This window comes from Embiotoca jacksoni, unplaced genomic scaffold (assembly GCF_022577435.1).
Source record: "Embiotoca jacksoni isolate LCO1_2020_lvr unplaced genomic scaffold, fEmbJac1.0.p SCAF_1, whole genome shotgun sequence".
Lineage (NCBI taxonomy): Eukaryota > Metazoa > Chordata > Actinopteri > Embiotocidae > Embiotoca > Embiotoca jacksoni.
Window position 1 is genome coordinate 26,376,008 of NW_027185229.1, and position 21,069 is coordinate 26,397,076.

General features: G+C 42.1%; 1 protein-coding gene across 3 annotated transcripts in view; it reads left to right on the forward strand.

Moving 5' to 3' along the window:
* The window catches only part of stab1 (stabilin 1), a 60,838-nt gene extending 41,459 nt beyond the window's left edge, over positions 1-19,379 (forward strand). For all 3 annotated transcript variants that reach the window (XM_069150515.1, XM_069150524.1, XM_069150534.1), the window contains 18 exons: positions 250-396; positions 883-939; positions 1,043-1,211; positions 1,503-1,652; positions 3,382-3,486; positions 4,367-4,483; positions 6,207-6,339; positions 6,443-6,503; positions 6,721-6,865; positions 7,855-7,988; positions 8,871-9,036; positions 9,673-9,779; positions 10,300-10,419; positions 11,443-11,577; positions 12,183-12,287; positions 17,239-17,388; positions 17,566-17,670; positions 18,014-19,379. In XM_069150515.1, the coding sequence (XP_069006616.1) occupies positions 250-396; positions 883-939; positions 1,043-1,211; positions 1,503-1,652; positions 3,382-3,486; positions 4,367-4,483; positions 6,207-6,339; positions 6,443-6,503; positions 6,721-6,865; positions 7,855-7,988; positions 8,871-9,036; positions 9,673-9,779; positions 10,300-10,419; positions 11,443-11,577; positions 12,183-12,287; positions 17,239-17,388; positions 17,566-17,670; positions 18,014-18,082 (2,175 nt within the window). In that variant the 3' untranslated portion in view covers positions 18,083-19,379. The remainder of the gene's footprint in view (positions 1-249; positions 397-882; positions 940-1,042; positions 1,212-1,502; positions 1,653-3,381; positions 3,487-4,366; positions 4,484-6,206; positions 6,340-6,442; positions 6,504-6,720; positions 6,866-7,854; positions 7,989-8,870; positions 9,037-9,672; positions 9,780-10,299; positions 10,420-11,442; positions 11,578-12,182; positions 12,288-17,238; positions 17,389-17,565; positions 17,671-18,013) is intronic.
* The last annotated feature ends 1,690 nt before the right edge of the window (positions 19,380-21,069 follow it).

Here is a 21,069-nt window from a genome sequence, read left to right on the forward strand (position 1 = left end):
AATACCGCATCCGTGATGGTAAAGATTGCGGTTATATCATCGGGTGGATTTAACTTGAATTCATGTTAAATCCTGTTGTTTTTGCTCCACACAGCAAACTCCACTGAATGTCTTCTGTTTCGTTCTGTTCTTGGCTGTATTTTGGAAAATGTATTGATTTTGTGTGTGTGTGTGTGTGTGTGTGTGTGTGTGTGTGTGTGTGTGTGTGTGTGTGTGTGTGTGTGTGTGTGTGTGTGTGTGTGTTTTCAGGGGGCAGTCTTGGTCAATGAGAACGCCGCCCGGGTGACGGAGCGCCACATGAGCTTCTCGGAGGGTGTGGGCTACGGCATCGACCACCTGCTGGAGCCGCCGGGCCTGGGAGGTTACTGCGACGCCATCGAGAACAAAACCACCTACGTTAGTCGTGCTAATGTTAACGCTGCCGCCGCTTTGATTTCCCGTATTTAAAGAAATCAACGCTCGTTTTTTTTTTTTTTTTTTTTCTGTTTACTGTTTTTTTTTTTTTTTAAAGCTGCGACGTAAAGTTGCAGGAGGAGAGTTTTAAAGTGAGCATGAACTGAAGAGCCACCACAAGGAAAATTCACCGGATTTAAATGATGATGGAGGAAACTTTTGTAGTTGATTGGCTTTTATTTAAGCTCCAGAGGAATTATAAGTTGAAACAGGAGTTGATTGTAAAAATACGGCCTAAATTTCAGTGAAGGATTGTGGGTATTCTGCATAATCTCATCATCGCCAACAAATCTAACACTTTATAATGCGGGAAATTCTCAAACACATTTAGTTTCCACCGCTCCCTTCTGCATTTCTTTGCTTATTAAACTGAATTCAGTTTTTTTCGTATCACAAACCGGACTCAATGTTGGTCTTGAATTGTTTTAGGGTCGCTGTAGCAACTGCATCTTCCCTTCACCGTGTTCCCTCAGACAAAAAGACACGGTAATGTCTGCCCTTCAGATAACAACAACAACAACAACAAAAATCAGCTGCTTGTACGATACCTGAACTTGCGGAGTTAAACGCTTTTCTGCCATCCTTCCAGGGAAAGACGGAGCGCTGTTTCATGCCTCGCTCCAGGTACGGGCTCGGCTACCCGCGCTGGTATGACGGGCTGGACGATCACTTCAGCCGGAGGGGCTGCAAGAGAGTTTGCGTTTATCCTTCCTGGGTCCAAAAGTGCTGCAAAAACCACTACAGCCGAGACTGTCAAGGTACCCGGGCTGTTTTCATTTCTGCTGCTTGGTTGGTGCCTGAATCACAAATCCAGAGGATGATCCCGGGGTTCGGTTTGAGAGCGGAGATGTCCACCTCCGGAAGCACACTCGGGTTTTTGTGTGATTTTTTTTTTTTTTTTATTGAGCTTTTTTAACGGCCGACATTTTAACCTTTTAAAAACAGAAGTGTGTCAAGATGCGTGTTATGATGAACTTTCGATCGTCTGGGTGTGATGAATGATGAATTTTTCTTGGTTTTGACTTCGACTCTTTCCCCGTGCGTCTCAGTGTGTCCCGGCGGTCTGGAAGCTCCTTGTGGTAACCACGGAAACTGTTCAGATGGACTTCTTGGCTCAGGAGCCTGCAGGTGCCACGCAGGATTCAGAGGAAACGCCTGCGAACTGTGCGACAGCGGTCACTACGGCTCCAACTGCACAGGTACAACACAACCAGAACCAGAACCAGAACATAGTGTGCTTAGACCCAAACTGAAGAAAATGCCAAGACTATCGCAATATTCAGTTTCTTCCCGGTAAAAACATCCTAAGAGAAGAACATTCTTTAGACGTGAGCTTCATACCGTGGGAGGAAAAAGGATTGAAGGCCAATTAAACATTTTCAGTGCTGTGGAAAAAATGATTTGAACCCTATGAATTAATAACTGCCAGATCTGTTTTGGCAGCAATAACTTCATTCAAAGGTTTCTGATGTCCGTGGATCAGACCGGCACCACGTTCAGCGGGGATTTTGGACAATTATTCCTGACAGAATTGCCTCAGGGAATTTTCTCCTTGATAATGAGTCACTGTCCCAGATCACGATTCTCCCTCCTTTTTTTTTTTTTTACACCACGAGAACATCGTGATGTCTGGTTTGTTTTTTTGTTGTTTTTTTGGGGGGAGAAACCAGAAAATTCTCAGTTAATAAAATGTCTCCCCCAGATATCTCGGTGTTGTTCGCTAAAGTCGCTCCTCCTTATTAGTTTTCTGGAGGTCCATCTGAAAATAATCCCGTCATTAATTATAAAATAAGCTTAAAAAAGATGTGTTTTTTGGGGGGGGATGTGTCTGTTTGATTGGCAGGCCTGTGTTGCAGTCAGGTTACAGCTATCGGTGGGCGGGACGTAGTATCGCCGGGTTTCCAATCGGACGGAGTCACATCCACCGCTCGCTCCCTCCCTCCCCGGCTCGTCCAAATATGGTCACTTCCTGCTCCAAACCGCTCCGAGCTAGCAAATCCCGAACCCGAGGCTTCATTACGGCCGTTCACGAACCAACGGGCGACGTCACTGCTGGTTTCTGCATGTTCAGCATCAAACCACCTGTCGATCTCCTGTCTGATTCCTCTGGAGAACGAGACCCTGGGATATCTGAACTCCTTCACTCGGGCCAGCGTCTCTCTGACCGCCAGCAGGAGGCGGAGCACAAAAATGGGATTGGAAAAAAAAAAAAAAAATCTTACCGAAGTTGAAGGGACGAAAACATTTCATATACCCACCGCAGCTGCGTTGTGACCCGTTAACACCCAAGCCGAAAGACAAAAACAAATCCGCAGACAGTCTCACCCCCATCAGCTCTCCAGCAGTCTGTCGTCATAGCAACGCTCCACACTCAACCATCTCACAGCTGGGTGTGCGACCAGCTCAGGACAAACCTGCCAGCTGTCTTCACTCCGAGTCGCCCGGCGGAGCGGGTTTACAAAAAAACAACAACAACAACAAAAAAAAAACACTTAGCAGCTGCTGATCATCGCCTGTTTTAGCATCACAGGTTTCTTTTAAACGGTCTCCTCAGCGTTTCTCAGCGGGGAGACTCTGAGGAAGAGGAAGGCAGAGGCCTGTCAATCAGAATTAAAAGAAACTCCTCGCTGGTGCAGAAACGAAAACACGCCGACACGCTTGTTTAATTCATGAGGTAAACTGCTGAATGAGGTTTCTGGAGTTCTGGGAGTCGTGGTGAAAACTTTCCCTTTCGTGACATTTTACGTCCATGTTGTTGTAGCTCTCTCAGTCACACTGACGATTTAACCAAGAACTATTCACAGAGAGCTCCAAACATCAGTCACAGAACCAGAGAACCAAACCGCAACTGCGGGGAACCGCGTCGAATACGTGTCACGCCTCCGTCGGATCAGAAAAGCCTGTTAAGTCGTGTTTTTCTCCCCTCAGCTTGTCGCTGTGAGAACCGGGGAAGGTGCGACGACGGCATCGAGGGCTCCGGGCAGTGTGTCTGTCAGCCCGGCTTCAAGGGCGACCGCTGCCAGACTGATATCGGTGAGTTTTGTTGACTCTTTATTTTAACTGTCAAAAAAAACACAAAAAAAAAACAAATCACATTAAAAGACTAAAAGCAACTCGAGACTTTAAGGATTTTACTACCCGGTCTGTAGCTTTCAGCCTCGAACCCATCGGTTCTTAATAAAGACGTGTATATATATCTATATATATGTATAGTATCATTTTAAAAATCAGGCTCGGTAGCTTTTTTTAAACAGCTGGATGCCGGGAATCATTAAAGACTAACGTGCAATTAAACTTAAACTTAGTTAGTTTTCAGCTCAACATGTTAGTTCTCCTACCAGTAATAAATAGTTTTGAAAGTCATAGAAACAATAATAACTTTCATACAGTTACAATCAGAAAGCCTTTTGTTGTCATTGTAAGCTGCGCTTAGCACCAAAAATTATTAAAGGATTATTTATGAGCTGTCGAAGCAGCGGGGACTCGATCAACAGACTTGTATTGTTTTAAGTGTTGTTTTTAAGGGTTCAGCTGCTTTCACGTCTTTCATGAATTTCAGCTCTCCAGTGATTTTTCAACTTCTTTTATTGACACTTCAAACTCTTTTAATTAACACTTCAAACCGCTTCAGAGCTTTCAGTCGTCATTCCAACATTTGACTCTTGTTTTCAGTGTTTCAGAAACGAGTTTTGTTTCTTCATCGCTGCTTTCTCGACCTCGTTGTTGAATTCTTGACCTTCTACAAATGGACGTACCTCCGATTGGCGTACAAACCTGACATCATACTCGAACACGTTGCTGACATCAGCAGTATTGTAAAGGCCTGTTTACCTGGGGTTTTTTTCCCCTCCCTCCCTCCCTCCATTCCTTCCTCCCACTGTGATGAATCCTCACGTCTGTCCGTCTTGTCCAGGCTCGATCCCGGAGGAGTGCCGGCAGTGCGACGCTCAGGCTGACTGCGTGCCGGGTGCCGGTTGTCAGTGTAAACCTGGATTCGAGGGGAACGGCACCGCCTGCAGCCCGGAGCCACGTGAGTCAATCTCTCGCAGCCTTTCTGTCGGCACGGTGACGGTGATTCTTACAGGAAGTAAAAGCGGCGGCATAAAAGGGCATCGGACTAACCAGAGCCGGGTGTAACGGTTATGTAATAAAGTGATAATAACTTTAAAAAAAAAAAAAAAAAAACGTATTACAAAGTGCTTTGTAATCATAAAAGACAAGAAACAGGAAGCTGAGTATAAAAGTCTGACCTTGGAGGAAAAACTCCTTTTTGGCTGAAGGCCAGCAGCACTTTGTTAGATCAGCGTGACCCAGCTGTGGCTGAAATAAATAACTCCAGACTCTCATTCAGAAGAAATAAAGTGACTAAGTCTTGACTTTAAGCGTATATTTGACAGAGTTTACACCCACATCAGGTCGGCAGGTGAAGGGACTGCAGCTCTTCTTATACAAAGGACTCCTCTGATGCTCCGTTAACTTCCTGCTTTTTACCTGCAGTTTAGTCCTTAGCGTTGAAACGTGTGATCAGGTGGTTCGAGTTCATGTGACTGAAATTATTTCAGGGGTGATCGTCCAGTAAAATAAAAAAATTGCAAAACAGTATTAAAGGTGGATACCGCTGATGGAGACGAATATGGAGACGTTATCAATGTATGCAGATGATGTGCTGCTGTTTTTTTTTTTTTTTCTTTATCAGGATCGGCAAGAACAACACTACATATTAAACTATGGATGTCATTCGGGATATTAAGTGACAGATGGTGGAAAACAGCTGAGTGTCCTCCTTGGTTCAGTGGGGATGTTGTTCTTTGCCTTAAAACACAGATTTTATTTTTCTTAGAGCTGATGAGTCACCAAAAAACACGAATTATGTCTCGTCTGTCCAAAAAGCTTTTTCTCTCAGAAGCGTTGCCACTTCTGTATTTTTTGTCAAACTCCAGTCTGGCTTTTTGTATTTGTCTTTAAAAAGAAATCTTCTTTCATTCAGAAACTGACATAAAGGTCCATCAGGCACTCTGAGATTAGGTTTTGTCCGTTTTTTTGAAGTTTTCTTTGGTTCTTTTTCCTCCATTTGTGCGATCTGTTCAGTCAGTTTTCCTCCGGCAGCCTCGTCCGGGAATGACGGCCTCAGTCCTCAAAGACCTCAAACGTCCTGATAATAACTGGGTTCACAGGATCATCAACGCTCTTCTCCATCTTCCAACGACGACACTTCTCTTTTGTCCACGTTCAGCGTGGCGTTCGACGTGACACCGAACAGCGCAACGAGTGCCTTCCTCCATTTCAAAGGGTCCTGAATAAGATTGAGAGCAAAAGCGGGTTTGAAATATCACCACAATCCACATATTTATTCCCTCCTCGGAGAGGTGTATCAAACATTCGGTCCGCTGTAGAGGTAGAGAACAGTGGGCTTTTACAGATTTTTGTTGAAAACATCTGCAGCTGAAAATATTGCTGTGAGAGCGGGGGAACTAAACTAAACAACAAACAACTAAACAATGAGCTGAAACTTGCTGTAAAACTCTGTGAAGCAGCTGCAGTTTTAATGATTATTCTCAAAATGGCCATCAAAGTGTTGATAATATCCATTCTGATTAAACTGTAATCCAGTTATAAAATAAAAAAAATAAAAAAAATCCCATAATGCTCTCTGCTCTGCATATACCGAGAGGGATGTGTAAATATGACGATGCGTTACCAGAAGTGACGTTTTGCCGCGGATCACATGACAGTTTATTTAAAACCCTCTGCAGCGCCGGACCTCTGCTCCGAGTACAACGGCGGCTGTCACCAGAGCGCCGACTGCAACCAAACGGGACTGCTCGTCAACTGCACCTGTCAAAGCGGTTACCAAGGAGACGGCTACTCCTGCCAGCCCATCAACAGGTGGGTGTGGCCTGTCTCTTCCTGAGGACAAAGTCCCTTGAAGTTTTGCCTGTGAGATGTTGAGATGTGACATCGGGCTGCTGTTTCTCTGCCCGAACTGCAGGTGTGTTGAAGAGAAGAATGGACTCTGCAGTGACTTTGCGTCCTGCAAGTTCACGGGTCCGGTGAGTAATAAAAATCTCAAATCTCTTTTCTATAAAATACACTTTTGCCTCTTGTGTTATTTTTATAATATTTGTTCAATAAAGATCCAGAACAGAGAAAATTGCAGCAAACTCCAACTAAAACTTGACAAAACTGAATTGATCTTTCTTTTCCAACTTTCACTGCCCAACAACACATAGATACGTTAATTCATTTCCTGCTTTCACCTTCCTCCAGAACGAGCGTGAGTGCGAGTGCCTGCCGGGGTACGTGGGTAATGGAGTCCAGTGTTTGGAGACGGTGGTGCCCCCTGTTGACCGCTGCCTGGAAGACAACGGAGGCTGCGACCCTGTGGCCATCTGCAAGGACCTGCATTACCACGGTAACACGTCTGTACTCACTTTTATTACCATGGTAACACATTATCACTTCCATTACCAGAGTAACAGATCTGCGAAGACTTGTGTTCCCATGGTAACAAACCTGTCTTTCTTAAATTACCATCATGGATTGGTAACGCATCCGTGATGATCACCGTTACCGACACTTCAAATGGGACTTCTATTTCCATAATGGCACATCCATGAAAACTTGTATCACCATGGCAACACATCCGTAACAGGCGCGAGTGTGTAACGCGTCCATAAGATCCATCTTGTAACACCAGTTATCGCCTGTCACCATGGTAACACCTCTGGAGCCACGAGCCAGCAGCTGCAGCGCAATCACGCGTTGCCTCTGCTGAGCGGGAGCCATGTTGGCACCACAGTCCCTACTCCCATTGCAGTTTCTATGGTAACTACCGAATCCACAGCAGGTGACCTTTGTAGCATCCGCGTTGCCATGGTGATGCAATGTGGACGTTGTTTATTGGTTCTGGGTTTGAATAGTGATTTTTTTTTCTTTTTTTTTTTTCGGGGAATGGCAAACAAACGTCAACAAGCGCTGAGCTCATTAAGGCCCGGAGCTCGTTAGGGCTCGTTAACCACGGAGCTCGTTAAGAGCTCAGAGGCTGTTAATACCCAGAGGTGATTCTCACCTGCGACTCATTAATCAGGGTGTAAAGATAACGCAGAATTTACTATTAATAATGCAGTTTGTGGTCAAAATTATGTTTTTAATTCACTTTGATGGAAACAAACACCCGACAGCCAATCAGAGAAGAGGATTTTTTGTTTGTTTGTTTGTTTGTTTTAGCTGCGGTACAATCCATTTTAATCGAGGGTAATTCTTTAACGCCAGATTTTTATTTTTTTTCTCAACCTCAAATCAACGCTGCATTTCATTTTCATATGTGGAGATTGAATTGTTGTACCGAACAGCGCAGTAACAGTACAGGGATGAGTAATCTGAAGAAACGTCGTGTCTCAGCCAACACAGCGGGAGTTTTCCACCTGCGCGCTCCGGCGGGGAGGTACATGATGAACTTCAGTCAGGCTGCCGCCGCCTGCCAGGCCGAGGGCGCCAAGCTGGCCAACTTTAAACAGCTGGGAGACGCACAGCAGGTAAACCCACGCACACTGAAGGGTTTCCATGGAGACACCAGACAGGTCAACACACACCTCATGTGTAAATACGGTATATTTATAAGAAGAAAAAAAAAAAAAAAAAAACATTTAATCAGATGAAAGCCATCGTTTTCAGTGGAGAGTGAATCAGCACTTTTGGAAACGGTGGAGCGAGAGCAACGTGCACCGCCGAGGGTTCGTCTCTAAATTACACTTTGATTGTTAAGACGCCTCTTCAAGGCAAGTCAGTGCAGAGACTGACGGAAATATTTAACCGCCGAAGGAATCACACCGAGGCTGAATTGTCAGAAGTCACAGAAATATATAAAGAAGTAATAATACGAGGTCAGGATTTATTTATTTATTTTTTTGCTCGGGTACATTCAGTATCTGTCTTCTGTCCTCTTTATGGACGACAGGAACGCACTTTCAGTAACGGTTGAAGAAGTCCGAGTGATTTTACGTGAAGCTATTGTGAGACCAAGAAAATATTATTGGACAAATCGGAACTAATACAATTCAATAAACAACAGGAGATATGAAAGGTATCATGATAGTCAGTACAGTTACGAAGAGACTGCATTCACAAAGCATAGATCAGCTGTCAAATTAGTTACCATGTGCTTCATGTCAGGAAGAAAACAAAGCAGTTTTTAACGTTGTGTTAAATACCAAACAGACAGGAGTGAAAACTGAACCTCTGTGGCTGCGGTCAGAAAAAAAAAAAAAAAAAACACCCAACTTCACTATTTATTCCAGTTCATTTTAAGACATTAATTCTAAAAAATTTTTTTTACCTGTCCCGACCGGCGCAGCGCACGCCGGGACTTACGATCGATCATTTACTCTGCCGCGGTCTCTCTGCTCCGGTTCTGACAGCTGGGGATGCATCTGTGCGTGGCCGGCTGGATGGAGGGGGGGGAGGCGGGGTACCCGACCCGCTTCCCCTCCGCCAAGTGCGGCGACAACCACGTGGGCCTGGTGATGTACAAGGAGCCCGTGGACCCGAGCACCAAGTACGACGCCTACTGCTACAGGCTCAGAGGTACTGCGGCAGCGTGCGTGTGCGTGTGCGTGTGCGTGCATGTGCGTGTGTGTGTGTGTGTGTTCGGACAGAGGCGGGTCCACCCTGACTCGTTCTCCCTGTTCGTGTGATCGCTCCAAGGTTTTGGTTCCCGGATCAGCGTCTGTTGTTTACTTCGCAGCAGCATCGATGACCCGCGTGTTTGTTTTGGCTTTAAATAATACTGGATCCATTCAATCTGGCTTATTTCCCATGAATGTGACTTTTTGGGAGGATTGAGGGGGTGGGGGGGGTCAGGTCAGGTCGAATTTTTGCACTCTTCACCTCTGTTTCAAGGAAAACGGCGTATTTTAAGGCAGAAAACATGAGGCAAATTTCTGTTAACTTCAAGTCAGGATGAAAAACAAACATTAAAAATGAAAAAACTGCAGCTTTAAAAAAAAAAAAATCCTATTATTTTCATTATGGTTCACTATGTTTTTAAATAATGCATTGATTGTTTTGTCGGAAAACAGAAAAATATTTTTTTTCCACTTCAACTATATTTGATCTAAGTTATTAACATTCCTACTGATTTTAATGTGTGTGTGTGTGTGTGTGTGTGTGTGTGTGTGTGTGTGTGTGTGTGTGTGTGTGTGCGTGTGCGTGTGCGTGCAGATGTTTCGTGTGCGTGTCCCGTTGGCTACATTGGAAGCGGAGACTTCTGTAACGGCATCCTGACCAGCGTCATGGCAACATACAGCAACTTCTCCATCTTTTACAAGGTGAGTCCGACAGCTCAGCTGTTTTAGTTGTGTAAGAATAATTCTGCTTTATAATAAACATTGTCACGGACTGTGTATTAAACACGAGGGAGTCAAATTTGGCAAGAAATAAAATAACAGTAAAAAATATTTTTATATTTAATATTTTTTACTGTTATTTTATTTCTTTCCTGCATCTATAAATGCTGCTGTAGCAAAAGGATTTCCCCTTGGGGATTAATAAAGTAACTATCTATCATCTATCTATATCTTTTTTGAGGGAGAAGTGCCAAAATTTTGCGATTTTTCAATTATAAACACTGACTTTAACAAACTTATTTTAGGTGTTAATCAGTCAAATTTGACAAAAACAAATCAGACGATATAATAGATCAAAAAATACAAACCATGCCTACATGAGTGAAATGAATAAATATACAGTAGTTCATCAAAGAACCTTCATATTGTTGATCAGACATCACGAATGTCACTTCGGGAGGATAATTGAATCCAAATATTTCAACGTCCTCTCTCTCTCTAGTTGCTGTTGGACTACAGCGGCTCGTCCTCGAAGGGCCAGCAGCTCGTTGAATTTCTGTCTGACAGGAGATCTGAAGTCACGTTGTTTGTACCTCATAACGCCGGCTTCGGCCAAAACCAGGTGAGCACAACCCAAAACCCGTCAATAATTTCTTCCTAAATTCATTAAAATTATAAAACAATGGCCTAAAAAAATATAAAAAACAATCTGTGAATTAACTTAAACATCAGCTACTAACTAAACGCTTTAATGAGAAGATGATATTGAATCTATTCAAAACAATAAAAGCAGATTTTTAAAAATACTAATATGTAACTGAAAAGGCTTTACATAGTATTAAAAAAAAGAAACATTTAAAATATAAGAGGAAAAACAGAAATTTATAACAGAAATGAAAACATGAAAGCACTGAAGGTGAAAGATTAAAACAAAGGAGGCCCAAAGATTGAGCCTTGAGGAACTCCACAAATCATGTTGGATCAATTGGTTGGTGAATTTGAGACTACAGGCCTGAGTCACAAAGTTAATACGTATATATATATTTATTTTTATTTTTTAAAAATGTGGCATACAGCTGTTCAAGTAACTCATACAAAATATTTTTATTTAATAAATTCATTAGTCTTCAAGTGGTAGTTGCAGCGGGATTGTTAATGTGAAATTCACTGTTATTATTACTGTGATTACAATCCCTTATAAAATACAGCAGTTTCCTGTAATATAGCAGTTTGTAAAACATATTATTTGACCCATTAATGCAAAACAGAAATACTGCAATTAGTAATACGTGTTTTTTATTTATCAATATTTTTAGCTCAAACTCAAGGCTTTAGAATATGTGACCGACAGTTCAGTTGAAACTGAAGCCTGTAGAGTACACTAGTATTTATAATATTGTTTTATTAACCCCGTATTATTGTGTAATTGTAAAGTTGAAGCCTTTTCAGCATTAAGCGAACGTTTTACTGCAGCATGCAACACCCATATGCTTGGATCTTTCTTACTTAATTGTTCCTAAAAAAAAAAAAAAAGTTTTTATATATATATTTAGACCTGAATGAATGAAATCAAACCACCAGCGGGTTCTAAGTGACGGAGCTGTGAGTGAAATGCAGTCAGTTTCTGTTCTGCGTTTGTGATTAGACTTTGTCTGGAAGAGATCTGGAGTATCACATCTCAGCCAATCACAGCAGACGACCATTTAAGGATCTGAGACACCAGGAAGTCATCGCATCAAGACTCGGGTTCAACCTGACTGTTACCGAAGGCAACAATGAGGTCAGAGGACACGCACACGAACGCATCCCACCCGGTCCATTGATCCAAACATAAACATTAAAAGAAAAAAAAACGATGTTTATGGCAACACGACCAAACCATCCAAGAAAATGTGATTCCATTTGACTAAAAATTATGAATTTTCACACACATTTGAACCATTATCTGTAACAACACATTCAACCAGACGTCCTCTCGAAATGTGCAAAACTTCTACGGATGTTACTGCAGCGGGTCAACTCCTACCAGAGGTTTTCTCTTCTCCTGTCGTGGCGTTTATTATTGAAACTTCTCCGGAGCGGCGAAGAAGTGTCATCGTAATTTAGGCGCCGTGCAAAAACATTGAGTACCCGGCGCATGAAACACCTGGTGGTGTTTTGATATTATTTTTTCTATTTGTTTATTCACCAGCATCCACTTACGTGTGTCCACGGGAGGATTTATAGTCGTTAATAAATACAATAATAAACACTTAGGTCTGTTTACGAAAAAAAAAATATACAAACCATTTACCAAATGTTTATAAACTGCTTTGAGATGCCAAATAAGGAGGGAAAATGTCTTGTTGATTTACGATGTCGGCGTTATTTGTATGATGACTTCAGAGCTCTAAACTGGTGAACAAGCGGCTGCTGCTGGAGTGGGACATTCCGGCGGTCAACGGGATCATCCACGTCATCGAGGGCCCGCTGAGAGCACCTCCCCCACCGGTGAGTGACGATGATTGAACACCGAGCCGCTGACGATCGCAGCCGTGCCCCCCGAACCGGCAAAACTGCTGAACGACCATTACTGACGAGCATCCCGCACGGAGTAATGTTATCCTTGTGTGAATTTTTTTTTGAGGAGAGGCAGATTTATGGTCTAAATGAATTTACAATCTACTGAGAATTAGAGAAGCGGCAGCAAATACAACAGCTGTAACTATGGACATTTAGACGGCGTTCAAACAGTTATTAAAAGTTAAGTTAATAGAACATCATCAGGTTCTTGGATGTAAAGTTAATGTGACTTTTAATTAGCTAGCTTTTAATGTTTGAATCAAAGACAAAGGTTACGTTTCAGGATTAATGACGGTTTTATCATATTTTGGATGATATGACTTTTTATCATATTTTGGACGACATGCTATAATATGACTTTTTTATCATATTTTGGACGACATGCTATAATATGACTTTTTTTTAAATATTTTGGACGACATGCTATAGTTAGACTTTTTTTTCCATATTTTGGACGACATGCTATAATATGACTTTTTTATCATATTTTGGACGACATGCTATAATATGACTTTTTTTTTATCATATTTTGGACGACATGCTATATGACTTTTTTTTATCATATTTTAGACGACATGTTATAGTTTGACTTTTTTTTTATCATATTTATGACGACATGTATAATATGACTTTTTTTCCATATTTTGGACGACATGCTATAGTTTGACTTTTTTATCATATTTTGGATGACATGCTATAATATGACTTTTTTTCCATATTTTGGACGACATGCTATAGTTTGACTTTTTTATCATATTTTGGACGACATGTTATAGTTTGACTTTTTTTTATCATATTTATGACGACATGTTATAGTTTGACTTTTTTTATCATATTTTGGACGACATGCTATAATATGACTTTTTTTCCATATTTTGGACGACATGCTATAGTTTGACTTTTTTTTTCAGTGTTAGTATAGTATGTTGTAATAAAAAATTAAAAAAAAGTCATCGTCCAAAAAAAAAAATCTTTGTATGAATTCCACGCATGTCGTCCAAAAACCTGCAGGACCAGTCCTTTCATCAGAAGCCTTTTACTGCATCACGCAGACAGGCAGGTGTTAGGTATCATTCTTTGATTCCTTTGCTCTTCACCAAATGCATGATAAGAAACATAAAATCCCTACAGGAAAAAAAAAGGAGAAAAAAATGTGTCCTTTTGGTGCTGGAATATCTTTGCATGATTTAAGGTTGAAAAGACTTCCTTATTCATCTCATACTGTTGTTCTACGCAGACCCTCCATTTTTATTGCCTCTGAAATGGGTGTTTTTGTCTTTTTTAAGGACCTCCCCCTAATGAGCCCTCTCTTTTCTGATTGGTCAACATCCAGAAGTTACTACTGGGATTGCAGATCTCTTTGTCTTTCCCTCATTGACACATGCACCCGATGAAAACTACGAACCACCAAAACCCGCTAAAATAACTTTTGCGAAGGTCTGAGCAACAGCGGCTAATGAACAGACGACTGTTTGCGTTTGTAGGATCTGACGTAAGTACGATAGGGAAGTAGAGGCAACATCGCAAACCATGCAGAGCCTTGGCTGTTAACATTTTTTACTTCGATTCACCAAATCTTTTGTATATAAATGATATCAAAATCCCCAAATGCACGTTAAGTCGTCAACAGTAAACCAGTGAAATTTTGTTGCACAGATAGAAAAACTTTATCGTGAACCGCTGCAGTTCTGTCCGCAGCCACCAAGTGGCGCCGCGGGCGACCTTCCCTCTCAGTGGTCTGCAGCGTCTCCTGATAGGCTTCGGTGTCTGTTGTTGCCGGGCGGCTGCGGCAGAGAGCAGATGGCTGTGTTTAGTTTTTTGGAACAGTTTTCAGGAAATGAAGATTCAATCTGCTGCATTTCTATTCAGATAACATCAGAGATCTGATCAATATTCATGATGTACCGCAGAAATGATGAAGTCTAGATTAGAGTAGAATATTATAAAACCTCTGGCTAAATAACAATTATTAATTTCACCCCCTCCTCCTGAAGTGCCCAATGTTCAGTGCTCACCTCACATGAACTTCTCCACCGACCGACGGCGGGCCGAGTCGGCTTCGCACACTTTGATCTCCGATTTGTGGATCTCGTTCAGGGTTTTTAAAGCGTGACAGTAAAGATTATGTTTTTTGGCCGTGACATCACGGTGGAAACAAAAATGAATAAAGTGAAGTGCAGCTCAAACAGGCGGTGGAAAAACAACAAGGCGTGGTGAATAAATAATTCAATTATCCCACTGCCGTGGCATCAGTACATTTAAACGAATACAGAGGACGTGAGCTTTTACAATTTAATCTACGTGAACGTAATCGTTTTTTCTTTGACGTTCCCAAAACCAATTTCATAGGATAATAAGGAGGTTCAATAGAATTTCCTTTCATATGAATCCACTGATCAAATCAGAATCTTGTCAAATCCCTGATTATTTAATCTTTTTAAGAAGTGTCCTTGGTCGGCCGTGATTTCTTCAAAATAAACTGTTTACATCAGCGCGGTTAAATAAAAGCTGCAAAAAGCCTCTAAAGTAAAGTAAAAAAAAAAAAAGAGTGAAAATATAAATTCTACTTTATCATTTTAGTGCATATTAGTTAAAAAAAAAAAAGTGCTGATATTTTAACGTAATGCAGTATAACGCCGGCACACCGAGCACTCACCCTTCTTCAGACGACAAAAACAACAACAATAAACAAACGTGTTTGTACGTAAACATTATGGAGCGGTAAATATTTAAACAATCTCTTTTGTCACGACTGCACATCTTGCGCCACCTCTGACTCTGAAGCAGCCTGTTTCTGCTCTGCGACAACAATAGCTTATTGTCTCTCTCTCTCTTTCTATGCTGCTCTTTTCTCTCTCCCCTCACCCCATCTGGTTGAGACAGATGGCCGCCCACCACCACGACGTCTGGTTGTGTTCGAGGTTTTTTTTCCTTCCTGTTAAAAGGACTTTTTTTTCTTTCTTCTTCTTCTTCTTCTTCTTCTTCTTCTTCTTCTTCTTCTTCTTCTTCTTCTTCTTCTTCTTCTTCTTCCCAGCTGTCACTCACGTGGGAATTGTTGAATTGTTGAGTTCCTCTCTGTAGGCCTCTAAGGTTTCGTTGTAAAGACCTTTTTTTTTTCGCGCCACATAAATAAAAGTGAACTGAACTAAATTTAGTTCACGAGCCAGCCGCTCATGTTTCACAACAGGATTGTGAAAACGGGTCTTTTTAGTTTCTTTGATGATTTGACCAAAGAGACTAAAAGTCACGTCTCCACTGCAGGAACTTTTCTTGGGGAACCTTTTGAAGAGTTCTTTAACTCTTTCATCACGTGAATCAGGATCTAAATGAAGTTCCTGGTGACGGTTTTACCCCCTAGAAAAAAAAAAAAAAAAGTCTCTGCTGAAGGGTTAAGACTTTGTGAAGCTTCAGAAATGTTCACAACATTTTACGACCGCTATTTCAAAAAAAAATCTGCAGCAGCAAACGCGTTTGTTTTGCTTCTGTTTAATGAGCTCCGACACAACAAGATGGAGATACAGAACGGATCCTACATCAGAGGGACTAATGACGATGTCTTGGTCTTATGACGCATTTAAAGAGACAAAGACATACAGCGGGAATCTGAGGTGAACCTTTGAAATTGTTGTTAAATTCGTCAATATATTATATTGCGACACGCAAAAAAAAATACGCATGTTGTCACTTTTTGAAAGCTGAAAAAATCTGATTCTTCAGAAGGCTTTAAAACGCAGACAACAAAAGTGGAACCATTAGTTCCCAGACATTAGTCCCGGGAAAGCAGCAGTTCACTGGTCAACATTTCACAACAACATGTAGGTATTGAAAAGCACAATTTCATTATTATTTTATTATTTTAATTTATTTTTTAGGAAAGAAATGTCCTGATCAAATTCAGCAGGAACAAGTTCGACAGGCTGAACGTCGCTGCCTGTCGGCGTAAACAGCTACAGATTCCCAAATATCTCCTGAATCTTTATCAAAGGCAGTTTTATTTTCAGCATACATCCCCGAGTGTCAGAGCGGAGACGCCGCGGAGCCTCGGGGATTAAACCAGAAACAGGCTGCGGTTTTAATGTCTCCTCCTCCTGAGCATCTTCAGGTTATCACACATCTACACGAGGTCGCCTGAAATCACAGCTTTCGGTTCGGTCCAAAAAAAACAAAAAGAAAATCCAGCGTCACAAAAACAACAGTTCAGAGGCAAAACTACGGCGGCACTGAGGTGCATGCATCCATTTCCTGTTTTAAATCTGTCGGAGAACAAGCGGAGATAACTTTGATAATCAGGGTTGTTTTATCCTCCAGAAACACAGACTGTATTTACATACAGTAAATATAAAATTGCTGCAGTGGGACGGCCCGAAGAAAACTAAATAATTAGGATCACACGAGTCTGAATATAAGATTTCATTTTATTCTGGATATTTGGATTTTTTTTTTTTTTTGGGGAGACAATTATTACCTTCACAAAAACTAAAATCTTCACATAAACTACTAAAACGTCAAAAAACTTTATTGGCCATCTTGTTTTTAAAGACAAGATGTCTGCCGGGGTCAGACAGGGACACGTGAAGACGACCGAGGGGATCGGTTCTGTCCGTCCTTCGAATGTTTGACATTGATTATTCATTTTAATCCCATCAGTTGATTTTTATCGTCCTCCGGGGAAATAAAAATCTGCTGCTGATGACCGAGCACCGAGAGTCACGTCTCCATGGCGACATTAGATAGGGTAGCAGTTGCCGTGGTAATTGTAGCCGGACAGAGAGGAGTGTGCGAGTGACGCTCAAGATCACAAGGTTTTTTGTTTTTTTTTACAGCGATGTTGTCCTCATACTGTGATTATCGTGTGTTTTGTCCCGCCTGTCCTCTCCAGATTTCCCACAACACCACCCGAAGCACCACCCACTGGAGCGGCACGGTATCGGCCATCTTGGTGTCTTTGCTGCTGGCGTGCTTGCTGGCTGCGCTCGGCTACTACATCTTCAAACACAAGACCGACGCCTTCCGCTTCCACTACTTCAGAGTGAGACACACAAACAAACACACAAACAAACAAACAAACAAACAAACAAACACACATCAAGTCCAGACGCCGTCGGCGCAGCTCGCACACCAAAACCCAGCATTTCCCGCCGCCGCGTCACCGTTTACTGTTTTCGTCGCGCTGACGGTTCCCTTCCTGTCGTTTCCACGGCGACAGAACGAGGACGAGGACGGCGCGTCGGGCGGACGGCGCAAACCGGCTCTGGTCTCCATCCCCAACCCGCTGTACAGCGGCTCCAGGGTGTTCGCCGAGCCGTTCGGGGTGAGTCGACCGATCGGGGGGGCGCGAGCCGCCTCCCCCTCCTGCCGTTCGGGGATGTTTCGGTTCGGGTCCGGTGGGTCGGAGTAAAAAAAAAAAAAGATTTTAAAAGCTTCTCGGGAAGCCAAAAGACCTTCACACCCGACCGCACGGTTTTAAGATGATTCAACACCCGACCAAATGTGAAAAAAAAAAAAAAAAGGTCGCAATCTCCCCGGTGTTGTCGACTGAAGTTGACCTTTGACCCTTTGACCTTTTGAAAAATACAATGCGATCTATTCACCACGTTATCCCGTCAAGACATTCGTATTCGTATCCTTTGATCCTTTCCCTCTCCTTCCTGCAGGAGACCAGTCAGGAGGCGGAGCCAGCAGAACCCGAAGAACCTCCAAACCTCCTGGACCTGGACCAGTAGAACCCAGTAGAACCCAGTTGAACCAGTTGAACCAGTGCAACTGGAGCTGGTCTGTTTACAAACCACCGCAACTCGTTGGCGTCATCGTGCTTTAATCTTTTACAAAGTTCCTTTGTATCCAAACACAAAATAAAAGATGTCTGTTTACTAAATCCAGATGTTCTTCGGGAAAGAAAACCAAATATTTTCACGAGCGATGGGTCGGATCGTTCTTAAGCTCACCGGAGCTGGTTTTGGTTTTATTGCAGAGTCCCTGTCGGGTTTAGTCTCGTGTTACCAGCAGCAGGAAGTTCTGATAAAGTCAGTCAGTGAGCAGCGGCGGAAGAAAGAGGAACATCCAGCAGCCACAGAGTCACAAATTCAGCGCCGGCTACTTCATGCGTTTTATTCAACAGGTCCAGGAGGCGTAAACGAGCTGTCGCACCAGCTGTTTAATTCAAAGCCCGACGCGCATTATTCTGTATTAAAAACAAATCAATCAATGTTAAAACCGGGCGACCGAGACCCGACGGGTTCAACGTATCCGGAGTATCTTTCCGTTATCTGTTTCTTAACGAAACCTAACAAAGAGGAATCGCGCTTAAGCAGTCACATGAATGTGGTTATGAACTCGATAAGCTGTGACCGCGTTCGCATTAAAAGGGGGCGGAGTTTGCAACATCTGACCAAACGCAAACAAGAGAGCAAAATATACAAGACAAATATGAAGAAGTCAACCACATAATTCCCCCCCCCCTCCTCCCCGACAAAAAAAACCTGCACTGCTGCAGCTGCTAAATGCAGGAAGGACAGCTGGCCCCCCAAAAAAATCACCAACCGTGTGAATGCATAAATTAAAAGGCCTCTAATATCACCGCCCTGTCATTAGAGTAAATCCGACTATAATTATATTCCATCAATTTAATGTGTTTTCCTGAGGCCTGTATGAAAACTTTCGCCGTATTTTCTCAGCTGCAGCTTCGGCGGTGTCAAAACAGACTACGGCAAATAACGAATAAAAAAAAATAAAAATAGGTCTCTGCTAAACGATGATATCAGTAAAAAAAAACAACAACAAAAAAAAACACCAACAACAATGAGATTGAATCTATATTTCATATCAAAATCCATACATTTTCCATGTGTTATCTAAAACGCAATGTTGGGTCTGCAAGCACAAGTTACCATGGCGATGTAAGCCCCACCCCCACCCTCCTCCACCCACCCGAGTTAAACCTGAAGTTACCTCCAAATCCTTCAGTGGAGCACAGCGATTTTAAACAAATGTCAGATTTAAGTCTCCAAATCTCATCAATGATCAATGATTCAAGACCAGAACAGCAGCAGACAGGCAGATGAAAATCAGCCCGTCTGCTGCTGTTTCGGTCTTGAATCATTGATGGTGTTGTGTGTCAGCAGCGAGGCTCTGTGTATGTGCCGAGTCTGCAAAAAAAAAAAAAAGCAGTTTAACGACATTACAGACGCCGCGGAGGAAAGAAAATCACTGCAGGCTCGTCTGACACCGGGGATGCCACCAACCGCCATGAACTTCACAGACAGATGGAGATCTGCTGTCATCATGGTCGACGATGGAGACAGGAAAAAAAATGCTTTAAAAAAATAAATAAAAGGTGATGATATCTGGTAAAAAAAAAAAAAAAAAAGTTTAGCTCAGACGTCTTAAAAAGTGTTTAGACCCGAAAGATCCACAAAGTCAAATTCTGGAAGATAAAAATGCAAATTCTAATCCTGTGTCTTTGTATTAGATGTAAAGTTCAAAGCATATTTAATTTCTTGCACAGAGTTGGATGAAAAGACTGATAGAAAAGCTGCAGGCTAGCTTAGCTTAGCATAGAGACTGGAAACAAAGGGAAACAGCTAGCCCGGCTCCACCCAGCAATAACAACGTTTTATCTTATTTGTCTAATCTGTAAAAAAAAAAAAAAAAAAAATCGCCGTTTTATGAGGCGTTTAGTAACCGGCATTTTCTTCTTTTTTTTATTTTTTTTATTTATTTTTTTTAAGCTCTGAGCAGTTGCCAGGCAACCGGCAGAGACTTCCAGGATGTGACTGTTTTTTCAGGGCAGTGTGATTATTTCCCGCTCCGACGACTTCGACGGAAAAAAAAAAAAATCTCAGTTGAGTTGCACTCGCTCTGAAGAGTGCAGCCGAAATATCTGAAGTCATTTATTTTTTATTTTTTTTATTATTACTGTTATTTTTTTTTTTTAAAGAATACCAAACATTTCCAGCGGAGGAAGGGAGAAGAGTTTTTCCCTTGAAATACATGTGAATTTTTCCACAGCTCCAAGATAAGATTCATTCACACCTTTTGGGGGAATTCAAGGTGGTTCGCACGTATAAATCAATGACGTGAACAGTAAAAGTTGACGGTAAAGTGGGTCAAAAACCGGGCGAAAAGGCAAAGAGGGAGAGAGGAAGGGGTCAAAGGTCGCGTCCCCCCACCCCACCCCAGCTGAGGGGCTGTAAAGCAACTCCTGGACCTTTCAGTTCTGCTGCCACCGTTTCCGGTCCAGTTTTTTTTTTTGGTTTGACAAGAAGCTCCTCTTCCCTCGAGACCGCAGCTGTTAAAAAAAACAAACAAGACGCCTTTAACAAAAATTCAAATTCTCCAGAAATAAAAAAACAAAACAAAACAAAAAAAACTAGCTGCAGAGAGATTGTTATATATAATCATTGTAATTCATCCCAGGTGTTTTGCCTCCCGTCTGTTTTTTTTTTTACCATCTGTCTATGATTGTTTTTTTCTTTTGGTGGGGGGGGGGGGTGGTTGTGGTGGTGGGGCGGGGTGGGGGGTGTTTGCACTCTGCTGCACATTAAATCTCTCGCACATTCCCGCTCTTAAATACGATCATAAATATGCTCATTTTCTAACGTTGAAGGAATTAAAAAAAAAAGAAAGAAAAAAGGTCTCTCAGATTAACAGCGCAGAAAGCTTCCAGTCGAGAGAAATTTTAGCCCGAAGCTCCGTGTTTGCACAAAAATGT